The 12623-nt window shown below is 54.3% G+C and overlaps 1 protein-coding gene across 2 annotated transcripts in view; it reads left to right on the plus strand.

Moving 5' to 3' along the window:
* DCHS1 (dachsous cadherin-related 1) overlaps positions 1–12623 on the plus strand; it is a 44330-nt gene that overhangs the window by 28952 nt on the left and 2755 nt on the right. For both annotated transcript variants that reach the window (XM_032166723.2, XM_032166724.2), the window contains exons 3-20: positions 2381–2569; positions 2667–2898; positions 3039–3275; positions 3931–4956; positions 5178–5371; positions 5579–5675; positions 5776–5933; positions 6140–7004; positions 7092–7331; positions 7426–7551; positions 8173–8382; positions 9350–10228; positions 10351–10464; positions 10636–10847; positions 10941–11095; positions 11289–11419; positions 11534–11817; positions 12147–12285. In XM_032166723.2, the coding sequence (XP_032022614.1) occupies positions 2381–2569; positions 2667–2898; positions 3039–3275; positions 3931–4956; positions 5178–5371; positions 5579–5675; positions 5776–5933; positions 6140–7004; positions 7092–7331; positions 7426–7551; positions 8173–8382; positions 9350–10228; positions 10351–10464; positions 10636–10847; positions 10941–11095; positions 11289–11419; positions 11534–11817; positions 12147–12285 (5488 nt within the window). The remainder of the gene's footprint in view (positions 1–2380; positions 2570–2666; positions 2899–3038; positions 3276–3930; positions 4957–5177; positions 5372–5578; positions 5676–5775; positions 5934–6139; positions 7005–7091; positions 7332–7425; positions 7552–8172; positions 8383–9349; positions 10229–10350; positions 10465–10635; positions 10848–10940; positions 11096–11288; positions 11420–11533; positions 11818–12146; positions 12286–12623) is intronic.

Raw genomic sequence — 12623 nt, forward strand, 5'->3', positions numbered from 1 at the left:
GGTGGAGAAGCAGGAAAAGTAGCATCAAGAAGTCATAGCAGGAGAGATGGGCTTGGTGATGCATCCCTGTAATCCAAGCTACTCGGGAGGCTGAGGCAGGAGGATTACTTGAGCCCAGGAGTTCCAGACCAGCCTGGACAATATAGTGAGAGCCCGTCTTAAAAAATAAATAAAGGCCAGGCACAGTGGTTCACGCCTGTAATCTCAGCACTTTGGGAGGCCAAGGTGGAAGGACTGGTTGAGGCCAGGAGTTTGAGACCAGCCTGGGCAACATAGTGAAATACTGTCTATGCAAAAAATAAAAAAACTAGCCAGGCATGGTGGTGCACGCCTATAGTCCTAGTTGTTCAGGAGGCTAAGGCAGGAGGATTGCTTGAGCCCAGGAGTTCGAAGTTGCACTGAGCTAGGACCACACCACTGCACCCCAGACTGGGCAACAGAGAGCCTGTCTCAAAAATAAAATTAAATAAATAAATAATTTATGTTTTAAAAAGTCAAAGCAGGAGGTACAGCTGGGAAAGAGGTTGGGATGGGCATATGGAGTAAGTTTCGAGGCTGGTAGGAAGTTTAGAGAGTTCACAGATAAGTGTCTTTCTTTTCTCCTTGAAACAGTGCATCTGATGAGAGCAAGGGATGGGACGGGGGCAAGAGAAGAGGGATGAAGTTTATTATGGCTTTGGGGCAGAATGGGAGAGGGAGCTGACCAAGGTTGGACTGAGACGCTGAGCTGAGAATCTGCTGAAAATGGAGACTGTATTTGCAGTGAAACCTCTGAGCAGGGGTTGTACAGGCCAGGAAATTCACTTCTGCCTTGCTCATTTCCAGTTAGTGGCCCCTGTGCCTTTTGGGGTCACTTCCTGACAACTTCCCCCGACCACTGTTTATTGCTTTCTTCCTGCAGCAAGTCAGAGGGCAAAGGTCTTTAACAGCTTCTGGAGATGGTGCCGCAGCTGTGCTGCTGCTTGCCAGGATTGATGCAGGCGAAGTCTGTCTCCTGGGATATCCGGGCCCATAGCCACAGTAGAGAGTTGGAGCAGAAGCTGTTTCCAGGGTTCAGCCATGGCAGGGTCTTGATGTCTCTCAGGAGGGTAAACAATGGCACAGATCATTTCTGTCAAGGGTCTGGGCCACAGTCAGAAGTCCTTGGCCAGCTTTCTCTCTAAGCACATTTTCTGGCTGAGAAAGGGGAACTCTCCAGCTTCCTCTTGCAGCATATCATGACCCTGAGGTCCTTATATCCACAAAGAGCACTTTGTCACAGGCTACAGTTGTCAGCACCAGCTAACCCACTATTGAGGGCCTAATGTGTACCCAATGTATAAAACTTAGTGTGAAAGAATGTTTTGTTACAAAGCAGGATGATCAGACTGTCGATTTACTCGGTGAAAAAATACACGTAAAGCACCTACTATGTACCTTGCACTGTACTAGGCTAATGATGCATGAGCCACACACCCGTCAATCTATAGAACAGACCCTATAGTGATCAGATCCCAGTATTAATCAGATCCCACTCTGCAATATTCAGGCTCTAAAGATCAAACCTATAACATCAGTCTCAATAATTTCACTGTCGGTGAGTTCTTGGCTTGGGGTGATCGTGAGACTTGGTGAGGGTATTAACTTCCTGGACCCACCTGGAATTTGAGGTCACAGCCCTTTCTTCTTTTTAAGTACAGTTGGTCCTCATTATTTGTGAATTCACTTAATCTCTAAAATTTATTTGTAACTCCAAAATCAATACTAGCATTCCTGGACATGGGCAGAGACATGAAAAATTTGAGTTACCTAATGATCACATTCCCAGCAGAGGCTGAACAAGATGATGTTCTGCCTTCTTGTTTTGGCTCTCATGCTTGTAAACCAATGTCCCTTTCAGGTCTATTTACTTCAACTTTTTTTTTTTTTCATTTTTTTAGTGCAAAAAGCTGGTCATTTCACTGTTTAAATGGTCCCCAAGTGTAGTGCTGAAGTGTGGTCTAATGTTCCTCAGTACAAGAAGGCTGTGATGTGTCGTATGGAGAAAATACATATGTTAGATAAGCTTTGTTCAGGCATGAGTTACAGTGCTGTTGGCTGTGAGTTCAATGTTAATGAATGAACAATGTATATTAAACATAAGATGTCTTTAAACAGAAACACACATCAAACAAGGTTATGTATTGACCAGCTGACAAAAAATGTTATGGCTAGAGGCTCTTAGGAACCTAACTAAATGGTGAGGTATGGGCTGAGGTTGGGTTTGGGCCCATGTCCTACTAGTCCTCTCTGTGTGTCCGCCATCCAGAGACTGAGCACCAGTTGCTCATTCTAATCGCCACCTACCTCTGGCTTTTCTGGCAAAGAAGAGGGGACACCACTCACCCCAGCCTCTCCCTAGGTGACAGCCACAGATGCGGATAGTGGCCCATTTGGCCTCCTCTCCTATTCCTTGGGTGCTGGACTTGGGTCCTCTGGATCTCCCCCATTCCGCATTGATGCCCACAGTGGTGATGTGTGCACAACCCGGACCCTGGACCGTGACCAGGGGCCCTCAAGTTTTGACTTCACAGTGACAGCTGTGGATGGGGTAAGTCAGTAGACCATGGGCAGGTTGGGATGTTGGGGTAGGGCACTCACCAGGGCCAGACGAGGCCCACCTGACCTATGGCTGCATATCCCACCAGGGAGGCCTCAAGTCCATGGTATATGTGAAGGTGTTTCTGTCAGACGAGAATGACAACCCTCCTCAGTTTTATCCACGGGAGTATGCTGCCAGTATAAGTGCCCAGAGTCCACCAGGCACAGCTGTGCTGAGGTTGCGTGCCCATGACCCTGACCAGGGATCCCATGGGCGACTCTCCTACCATATCCTGGCTGGCAATAGCCCCCCACTTTTTGCCTTGGATGAGCAATCAGGTGAGGATCCTCCCATTCCCGGGGCCTTCCCCCAGGTCCCCCTCCCCACCTGCCTAAATGATGTCCTACCTACCTCTTCCATAACCTTTCCAGCCCTATTATGTTTCCTTATATATCTCTGCTTCTATCCTTCCTCTCAGGGCTGTTGACAGTAGCCTGGCCCTTGGCCAGACGGGCCAACTCGGTGGTGCAGCTGGAGATCAGGGCTCAGGATGGAGGTGGCCTACAGGCAGAACCCAGTGCCCGAGTGAACATCAGCATTGTGCCTGGAACCCCCACACCACCCATATTTGAGCAACTACAGTATGTTTTTTCTGTGCCAGAGGATGTGGCACCAGGCACCAGTGTGGGCATAGTCCAGGCACACAACCCACCAGGTATTATTTAGCTTTATACCCACTTGGTGCCAGACCCAAATACCCCAGTATAACCTTCCAGCACCATCTGAAGATACCTTAGAATATCACAGGGCAGGCCGGGCGCAGTGGCTCACGCTTGTAATCCCAGCACTTTGGGAGGCCGAGGCGGGCGGATCACGAGGTCAGGAGATCGAGACCATGGTGAAACCCCGTCTCTACTAAAAATACAAAAAAATTAGCCGGGCGTAGTGGCGGGCGCCTGTAGTCCCAGCTACTCAGAGAGGCTGAGGCAGGAGAATGGCGTGAACCCGGGAGGCGGAGCTTGCGGTGAGCCGAGAGCGCGCCACTGCACTCCAGCCTGGGCGACAGAGCGAGACTCCGTCTCAAAAAAAAAAAAAAAAAAAAGAATATCACAGGGCAGATAGCCCCAGTATAAAACACTCCTGTACCAATGCCCAACACCTCCTTAGGCACAGTGCAGGCACACTGCTTCATGAGGCATAGGAATGTCACCTCAGTGCCAACCAACTTCTTTGCCAACCCCTGCCCCTCCTCCTAATATTTTGAAAGGCATGGGTGTGGGCACTGCCTAGTCCTTCTCGGGATCAGACTCTGGGTCCTGACAATAAGTGCCCCTCCATCTCTTTCCTGATCCCTTTTTCGTCCTCCCTAGGTCGCTTGGCACCTGTGACCCTTTCCCTATCAGGCGGGGATCCCCAAGGACTCTTCTCCCTAGATGCGGTTTCAGGACTGTTGCAAACACTTCGCCCTCTGGACCGGGAGCTACTGGGACCAGTGTTGGAGCTAGAGGTGCGAGCAGGCAGTGGAGTGCCCCCAGCTTTCGCTATAGCTCGGGTGCGTGTGCTGCTGGATGATGTGAATGACAACTCCCCTGCCTTTCCTGCACCTGAAGACACGGTATTGCTACCACCAAACACTGCCCCAGGGACTCCCATCTATACACTGCGGGCTCTTGACCCCGACTCAGGTGTTAACAGTCGACTCACCTTTACCCTGCTTGCTGGGGGTGGTGGAGCCTTCACCGTGGACCCCACCGCAGGCCATGTACGGCTTATGAGGCCTCTGGGGCCCTCAGGAGGGCCAGCCCATGAGCTGGAGCTGGAGGCCCGGGATGGGGGCTCCCCGCCACGCACCAGCCACTTTCGACTACGGGTGGTGGTACAGGATGTGGGAACCCGTGGGCTGGCTCCCCGATTCAACAGCCCTACCTACCGTGTGGACCTGCCCTCAGGCACCACCGCTGGAACTCATGTCCTGCAAGTGCAGGCCCAAGCACCAGATGGGGGCCCTATCACCTATCACCTTGCAGCAGAGGGAGCAAGTAGCCCCTTTGGCCTGGAGCCACAGAGTGGGTGGCTATGGGTGCGGGCAGCGCTGGACCGTGAGGCCCAGGAGTTGTACGTACTGAAGGTAATGGCAGTGTCTGGGTCCAAAGCTGAGTTGGGGCAGCAGACAGGCACAGCCACCGTGAGGGTCAGCATCCTCAACCAGAATGAACACAGTCCCCGCTTGTCTGAGGATCCCACCTTCCTGGCTGTGGCTGAGAACCAGCCCCCAGGGACCAGCGTGGGCCGAGTCTTTGCCACTGACCGAGACTCGGGACCCAATGGACGTCTGACCTACAGCCTGCAACAGCTGTCCGAAGACAGCAAGGCCTTCCGCATCCACCCCCAGACTGGTGAGCACAGAGAACCAAATCCTGAGACCCCATAGCCTTATCCCCCGCCTGGTGAACATCCAGACAGGATCCCCAACCCCCAGCTCCCATCTCGCCCCTGAGAATGAGGATTTAGCCCTGGCATTCCCTCCTCCACTCCCCAAACCCCAGCTTCTTTGGTGCAGGCCTCAGGCTCTGCATCCCTAAACATCCCGAACATGATCCCCTTCTTGCACTCCCAGGAGAAGTGACCACACTCCAAACCCTGGACCGTGAGCAGCAGAGCAGCTATCAGCTCCTGGTGCAGGTGCAGGATGGAGGGAGCCCACCCCGCAGCACCACAGGCACTGTGCATGTTGCAGTGCTTGACCTCAACGACAACAGCCCCACCTTCCTGCAGGCTTCAGGAGCTGCTGGTGGCGGCCTCCCTATACAGGTATGTGAAGTGGCAGGACTTTGTCCTGAGAAGTGTGAGAGAGAGTGGGGATCTCCCCATAGAGCTGTAGGTGTAGGTAAGAGACTGCCTCCTGGATTGGGTGTGAGAGCCGAAAAGAGGTTCTGCCTGCCCACAGGTGAGGGAAGCTTTATCCTGAGTTGTCTGAAGAACAGGAAAGAGACAACTAGGTGAGTTGTGTTCCCACAGGTACCAGACCGCGTGCCTCCAGGAACACTGGTGACGACTCTGCAGGCGAAGGATCCAGATGAGGGGGAGAATGGGACCATCTTGTACACGCTAACTGGTATGGGAGTAGAGAGAAGAGAATTGGTGGGTGATGGCATGCCCTCATGGCCTGCCCAGCTTTGGGCCCCAAGCGCTCATCTTCCTCTGCCTGTCCCCAGGTCCTGGCTCAGAGCTTTTCTCTCTGCACCCTCACTCAGGGGAGCTGCTCACTGCAGCTCCCCTGATCCGAGCAGAGCGGCCCCACTATGTGCTGACACTGAGTGCTCATGACCAAGGCAGCCCTCCTCGAAGTGCCAGCCTCCAGCTGCTGGTGCAGGTATGGTTGCCCTTCCCACAGTCTGTGCACCTCCCCTTGACTACCGCTGTAGGTTCCCTTCAGTAGCTCCAGCTTCACGGGAGTCCTTGGGCTCCACTAACAGTCAGGCTATTCTGACCACTCTTTCCTACCACCTGGGAAGCCAGCTCAGATCCCCTTTTACACGGGCCCTCACAATTCTGTTCTCCCTCCCCGGTCCACAACAGGTGCTTCCCTCAGCCCGCTTGGCCGAGCCGCCCCCAGATCTCGCAGAGCGGGACCCAGCGGCACCAGTGCCTGTCGTGCTGACGGTGACAGCAGCTGAGGGACTGCGGCCCGGCTCTCTGTTGGGCTCGGTGGCACCGCCAGAGCCCACGGGTGTGAGCGCACTCACCTACACACTGGTGGGCGGTGCCGATCCCGAGGGCACCTTCGCACTGGACGCGGCCTCAGGGCGCTTGTACCTGGCGCGGCCCCTGGACTTCGAAGCGGGCCCGCCGTGGCGCGCGCTCACGGTACGCGCTGAGGGGCCGGGAGGCGCGGGCGCGCGGCTGCTGCGAGTGCAGGTGCGAGTGCAGGACGAGAATGAGCATGCGCCCGCCTTCGCGCGCGACCCGCTGGCGCTGGCGCTGCCCGAGAACCCGGAGCCCGGCGCAGCGCTGTACACTTTCCGCGCGTCGGACGCCGACGGCCCCGGCCCCAATAGCGACGTGCGCTACCGCCTGCTGCGCCAGGAGCCCCCTGTGCCGGCGCTTCGCCTGGACGCGCGCACCGGGGCGCTCAGCGCTCCGCGCGGCCTAGACCGAGAGACCACTCCCGCGCTGCTGCTGCTGGTGGAAGCCACCGACCGGCCAGCCAACGCCAGCCGCCGTCGTGCAGCGCGCGTTTCTGCGCGCGTCTTCGTCACGGATGAGAATGACAACGCGCCTGTCTTCGCCTCGCCCTCACGCGTGCGCCTCCCAGAGGACCAGCCGCCTGGGCCCGCGGCGCTGCACGTGGTAGCCCGGGACCCGGACCTGGGCGAGGCTGCACGCGTGTCCTATTGGCTGGCATCTGGCGGGGACGGCCACTTCCGGCTGCACTCAGGCACCGGTGAGAGTTAGGTCTGGGGGTGAGGGCGAGGAAGGTGCTGATGTGGAGTGTTGGGGTCCCCACCAACCTGCCTTACTGCTCACCTAGGAGCGCTGTCCGTGGTGCGGCCGTTGGACCGCGAACAACGAGCTGAGCACGTACTGACAGTGGTGGCCTCAGACCACGGCTCCCCGCCGCGCTCGGCCACGCAGGTCCTGACCGTCAGTGTCGCTGACGTCAACGACGAGGCGCCTACTTTCCAGCAGCAGGAGTACAGCGTCCTCTTGCGTGAGAACAGCCCACCTGGCACATCTCTGCTCACCCTGCGAGCAACTGACCCCGACGTGGGTAAGACCTGGGGGGATGAATTATGAGTGGGATGGACTGGGGCAAGAAAGAGCATTTTTATCCTCTGATCGCCCTCCATGCTGCCTCTCCTCAGGGGCCAACGGGCAAGTGACCTATGGAGGCGTCTCTAGCGAAAGCTTTTCTCTGGATCCTGACACTGGTGTTCTCACGACTCTTCGGGCCCTGGATCGAGAGGAGCAGGAGGAGATCAACCTGACAGGTACATGTTGACAGGACCCCAAGAGCCTGAGTGAGGTGTTGTAAACACCAGTGTTACCTGGAGAGAATACCCAAAGTACTACCTTCTAGAAGTTTTTGCCTATTACCACAAAGCTCCTGTTATGTTTTCGGACCCTTTTGGGGAGTCGAGAGTTTGGCAGGGTGCACGGTCAACTGACTTCTAGACTGTCACAACTGTGACCATACAAATTCTAAAATGCATAATGTCACAGCTATGCCCTCCAGGCCTCCCTCAGATACTGCAGCCATTTAACAGAGGAGCATTTTGATACTGAATATTGGAGAGGTCAAGTGACTTGCTCAAGTTCATGCAGCTTGGAAGTGGCAGGGCTGGGACTTGAACCCAGATCTTTTCATACCTCATTTAGTGCCTTTCCTGTTACACCACCACTAGTCCAAGATATATCTTGTATGCACCAAGCATGGGAGGTAGGACACATGTATGTTTATGTATGCATGACACATGTGTGCCTGAGAGGTATGGAGAGATGGACATTTTCTGGTTTGTGTGCACCTAGTGAACATCTATGAACACCGTGTGGTGTGGATTTCTCCATGTGGTGAGAGCAGACTAGACCTCATTGATTTTGCTTCCCCACAGTGTATGCCCAGGACAGGGGCTCACCTCCTCAGTTAACGCATGTCACCGTTCGAGTGGCTGTGGAGGATGAGAATGACCATGCACCAACCTTTGGGAGTGCCCATCTCTCTCTGGAGGTGCCTGAGGGCCAGGACCCCCAGACCCTTACCATGCTTCGGGCCTCTGATCCAGATGTGGGAGCCAATGGGCAGTTGCAGTACCGCATCCTAGGTGAGAACCTTCCCACTCCCACTAACTCAGCACCCACTTGCCTGGTTCTTACTCCTTCTTGGCTGCTGTCAGCCTCAGTGCATGTGTCTGGGTCTCCTTTTCCCTCTTGATGTCGTCCACCTTTTCTTTCATGCTTATACCCAGTGTATCTGGGTATCTCATTCCATGCTCTTTATCTCCCTGTGTGTCTCCGTTTCTATCTTCCTATTTCTTTTCTTTCTCATTTGTCTCTCCCTGTAGAGCAGTCGTTCGCAAATTTTTGGTCTCAGAAACCCTTAACACTCTTAATTTTTGAGAACCCTAAGGAGTTTTTATGTGGGTTATATCAGTATTTACTGTATTAGATAATAAAACTGAGATGATGTTAAAATATGATTGTGAAACAAGCCAATGAAGTATACAGCTTGCCAGTATTTCTGTGTAAGCACAAGGAAATACTAAGATTTCAAGTAACAATTTGTTGGACCGTAATTAATTTCAGAGATTAAAGCAGATATAACTGAAGATAGCCAGAACAAACTGAATCTCTGAAGGCACACACATTCATGTTCTAAACTTTCTATCTAGAATATTCTAGAACACACAGGAATACATAAGCCACACATTCCATTAACCAAGACATTATATCATCACGTCATAGAGCATCTGCAAATTCTACTGTACATCTGTGAGATAATGAGAATAAAAAGGCCATATAATGGCTTAGTAGTGCTATGAAATAATTTTGATCTTATGCACATGAAAAGGACTTGGGGGACTCCCGGGTTTCCCAGGCCACACACAGATGATACCAGCTGCTTTATAGTATCTTCTGTTACTTTCCGTTTCTGTTTTTCTCTGTTTTTCTTCCTTTCTGTCATAGATTCACTTGCTTTTGTGCACATGCTCACTCTCTCTCCTGTTGTCTGTAAATCACCCCCATCCCCGTGACACATGTATATTTATATGTGCATGCCCTTCTCTGCAGATGGGGACCCATCAGGAGCCTTTGTCCTAGACCTTACTTCTGGAGAGTTTGGCACCATGCGGCCACTAGACAGAGAAGTGGAGCCAGCTTTCCAGCTGAGGATAGAGGCCCGGGATGGAGGCCAGCCAGCTCTCAGTGCCACGCTGCTTTTGACAGTGACAGTGCTGGATGCCAATGACCATGCTCCAGCCTTTCCTGTGCCTGCCTACTCGGTGGAGGTGCCGGAGGATGTGCCTGCAGGGACCCTGCTGCTGCAGCTACAGGCTCATGACCCTGATGCTGGAGCCAATGGCCACGTGACCTACTATCTGGGTGCCGGTACAGCAGGAGCCTTCCTGCTGGAGCCCAGCTCTGGAGAACTGCGCACAGCTACAGCCTTGGACAGAGAACAGTGTCCCAGCTATACCTTTTCTGTGAGTGCAGTGGATGGTGCAGCTGCTGGGCCCCTAAGCACCACAGTGTCTGTCACCATCACGGTGCGCGATGTCAATGACCATGCACCCACCTTCCCCACCAGTCCTCTGCGCCTACGCCTGCCCCGCCCAGGCCCCAGCTTCAGTACCCCAACCCTGGCTCTGGCCACACTGAGAGCTGAAGATCGCGATGCTGGTGCCAATGCTTCCATTCTGTACCGGCTGGCAGGCACACCACCTCCTGGCACTACTGTGGACTCTTACACTGGTGAAATCCGTGTGGCCCGCTCTCCTGTAGCTCTAGGCCCCCGGGATCGTGTCCTCTTCATTGTGGCCACTGATCTTGGCCGTCCAGCTCGCTCTGCCACTGGTGTGATCATTGTTGGACTGCAGGGGGAAGCCGAGCGTGGACCCCGCTTTCCCCGGGCTAGCAGTGAGGCTATAATTCGTGAGAATGCGCCCCCAGGTGGGTCCCCATCCATTTCTTCCAGATTCAAACTCCCAAATGGGCTGGGGTTTGCTTTGAAAACGTCCCCCAAACTCTCCCAGTCTCGCACTCACAGTCCAACAATACTGTTCTTTCTGCAGGGACTCCTATCGTCTCCCCCAGGGCCATCCATGCAGGAGGCACAAATGGACCCATCACCTACAGCATTCTCAGTGGGAATGAGAAAGGGACGTTCTCCATCCAGCCTAGTACAGGTAAGGAATAGAAGCAGGGGTTCTGTGCAGGACAGGCTACTGGGGAAGCTGGTTCTTTGCATCAGAGGAGCCTTTGATGGGTGAAGGGCTGTCCTTGAGTGAGGGGTCTCAGAGAAGGAGGCTCCAGGGCAAGCAAAGGGGGCTGTCACTGATGCATTCTGCCTTCCCCAGGTGCCATCACAGTTCGCTCAGCAGAGGGGCTGGACTTCGAGGTGAGTCCACGGCTGCGACTGGTGCTTCAGGCAGAGAGTGGAGGAGCCTTTGCCTTCACTGTGCTGACCCTGACCCTGCAAGATGCCAACGACAATGCTCCCCGTTTCCTGCGGCCCCATTATGTGGCCTTCCTTCCTGAGTCCCGGCCCTTGGAGGGGCCCCTGCTGCAGGTGCGGGGTGTGATGGAAAGATGGGAGGGGCAGGGCTAGTCAGACTTGTCTTTGGCCAGACCAGTCCCAGCAGCAGCCTCCTACCCTCACCAGGTGGAGGCGGATGACCTGGATCAAGGCTCTGGAGGACAGATTTCCTACAGTCTGGCTGCATCCCAGCCAGCACGTGGATTGTTCCACGTAGACCCAACCACAGGCACTATCACTACCACAGCCATCCTGGACCGTGAGATCTGGGCTGAAACACGGTGAGGCCTGGCCCTGTGGACCCAAGACCCCATCTTGGGCCTGTCCAGTTTCAAGCCCTGCCTTGAACTCATCTTGGTCCCTTGGCCACATCCTGAATTCCCCAGCCCTAAGCTCTGTCCTGAGTCCTCCTGGCCCTGCCCAGAGTTGCCCCTTATTGCCATGTCCCACCCGATGATTGTGCTTTGTGTCCAGGTTGGTACTGATGGCCACAGACAGAGGGAGCCCAGCCCTGGTGGGCTCAGCTACCTTGACGGTGATGGTCATCGACACCAATGACAATCGCCCCACCATCCCCCAACCCTGGGAGCTCCGAGTGTCAGAAGGTGAGGCTAGGTAAAGTGGGTGGCATAAAGGGTGGCAGAGAGACACTTTTCTCCACCCTGCAGCTCAAAGTGGGGCTATGTCCATGCCAAACACACTTGTCTCGTGTATTTCAGATGCGTTATTGGGCTCAGAGATTGCACAGGTAACAGGGAATGATGTGGACTCAGGACCCGTGCTATGGTATGTGCTAAGCCCATCTGGGCCCCAGGATCCCTTCAGTGTTGGCCGCTATGGAGGCCGTGTCTCCCTCACGGGGCCCCTGGACTTTGAGCAGTGTGACCACTACCAGCTGCAGCTGCTGGCACATGATGGGCCTCATGAGGGCCGTGCCAACCTCACAGTGCTTGTGGAGGATGTCAATGACAATGCACCTGCCTTCTCGCAGAGCCTCTACCAGGTATTGACACCCCTGGATCCACCTACACCTGGGCCTGGGTTGTTCCTGTTGGAGGGAAGTATCAGAGCTAGCAGCTGCTGAGGTGGGCTGGATGTTGGAGCTGATGTGGGAATGGGAAGGTCCCAAGTCCTGTGAACTACATCCTGGTTTTGCATGCTGTACCCAGAAAGGGGAGAAGGTGGGCATTTCCCATTCGAATACTTTGGAATAGAGGCTCCAAGTTGGAATGGACGCCAAGCAGGGCTCAAGGAACCAAGCTCCAGAACAGGCTGCATGGACAGCAGGGCAAATGGGAAGCCTGGCCATAAGCACTTCTCCTCACACTTCAGGTAATGCTGCTTGAGCACACACCACCAGGCAGTGCCATTCTCTCCGTCTCTGCCACTGATCGGGACTCAGGTGCCAACGGTCACATCTCCTACCACCTGGCTTCCCCTGCCAATGGCTTCAGTGTTGACCCCAACAATGGTGCGTCTTTCCCAGGATCTGCCCCTTGCCTTTGACTGTGTTGGGCTATAATCTGACCTCATTCCTTGAATTTGTTACTCAAACTCTTTAACTCCTGGATCTCTGGCCCAGGGAGGACATTTCCTCCCCTCTGTCTTCATTATAAGCCCCTTGTTGACTGCATGTCTAGAAGCTGTTCCCTAAGCTGTGAATCCTTGAGGCCATCCCCTTGTCTCCCAGCAGATAGGCCATTCCCTGAGTCTGACTTCCAAAACCATTTCCTAGACCCTGAAGGGTCACTCTTCTGTTCACTCACAGCCTTTGCTGAATATATTTCTTTCCCTTCCGTTCTCATCTCA

This window comes from Hylobates moloch, unplaced genomic scaffold (genome assembly GCF_009828535.3).
Source record: "Hylobates moloch isolate HMO894 unplaced genomic scaffold, HMol_V3 SCAFFOLD_11, whole genome shotgun sequence".
Lineage (NCBI taxonomy): Eukaryota > Metazoa > Chordata > Mammalia > Primates > Hylobatidae > Hylobates > Hylobates moloch.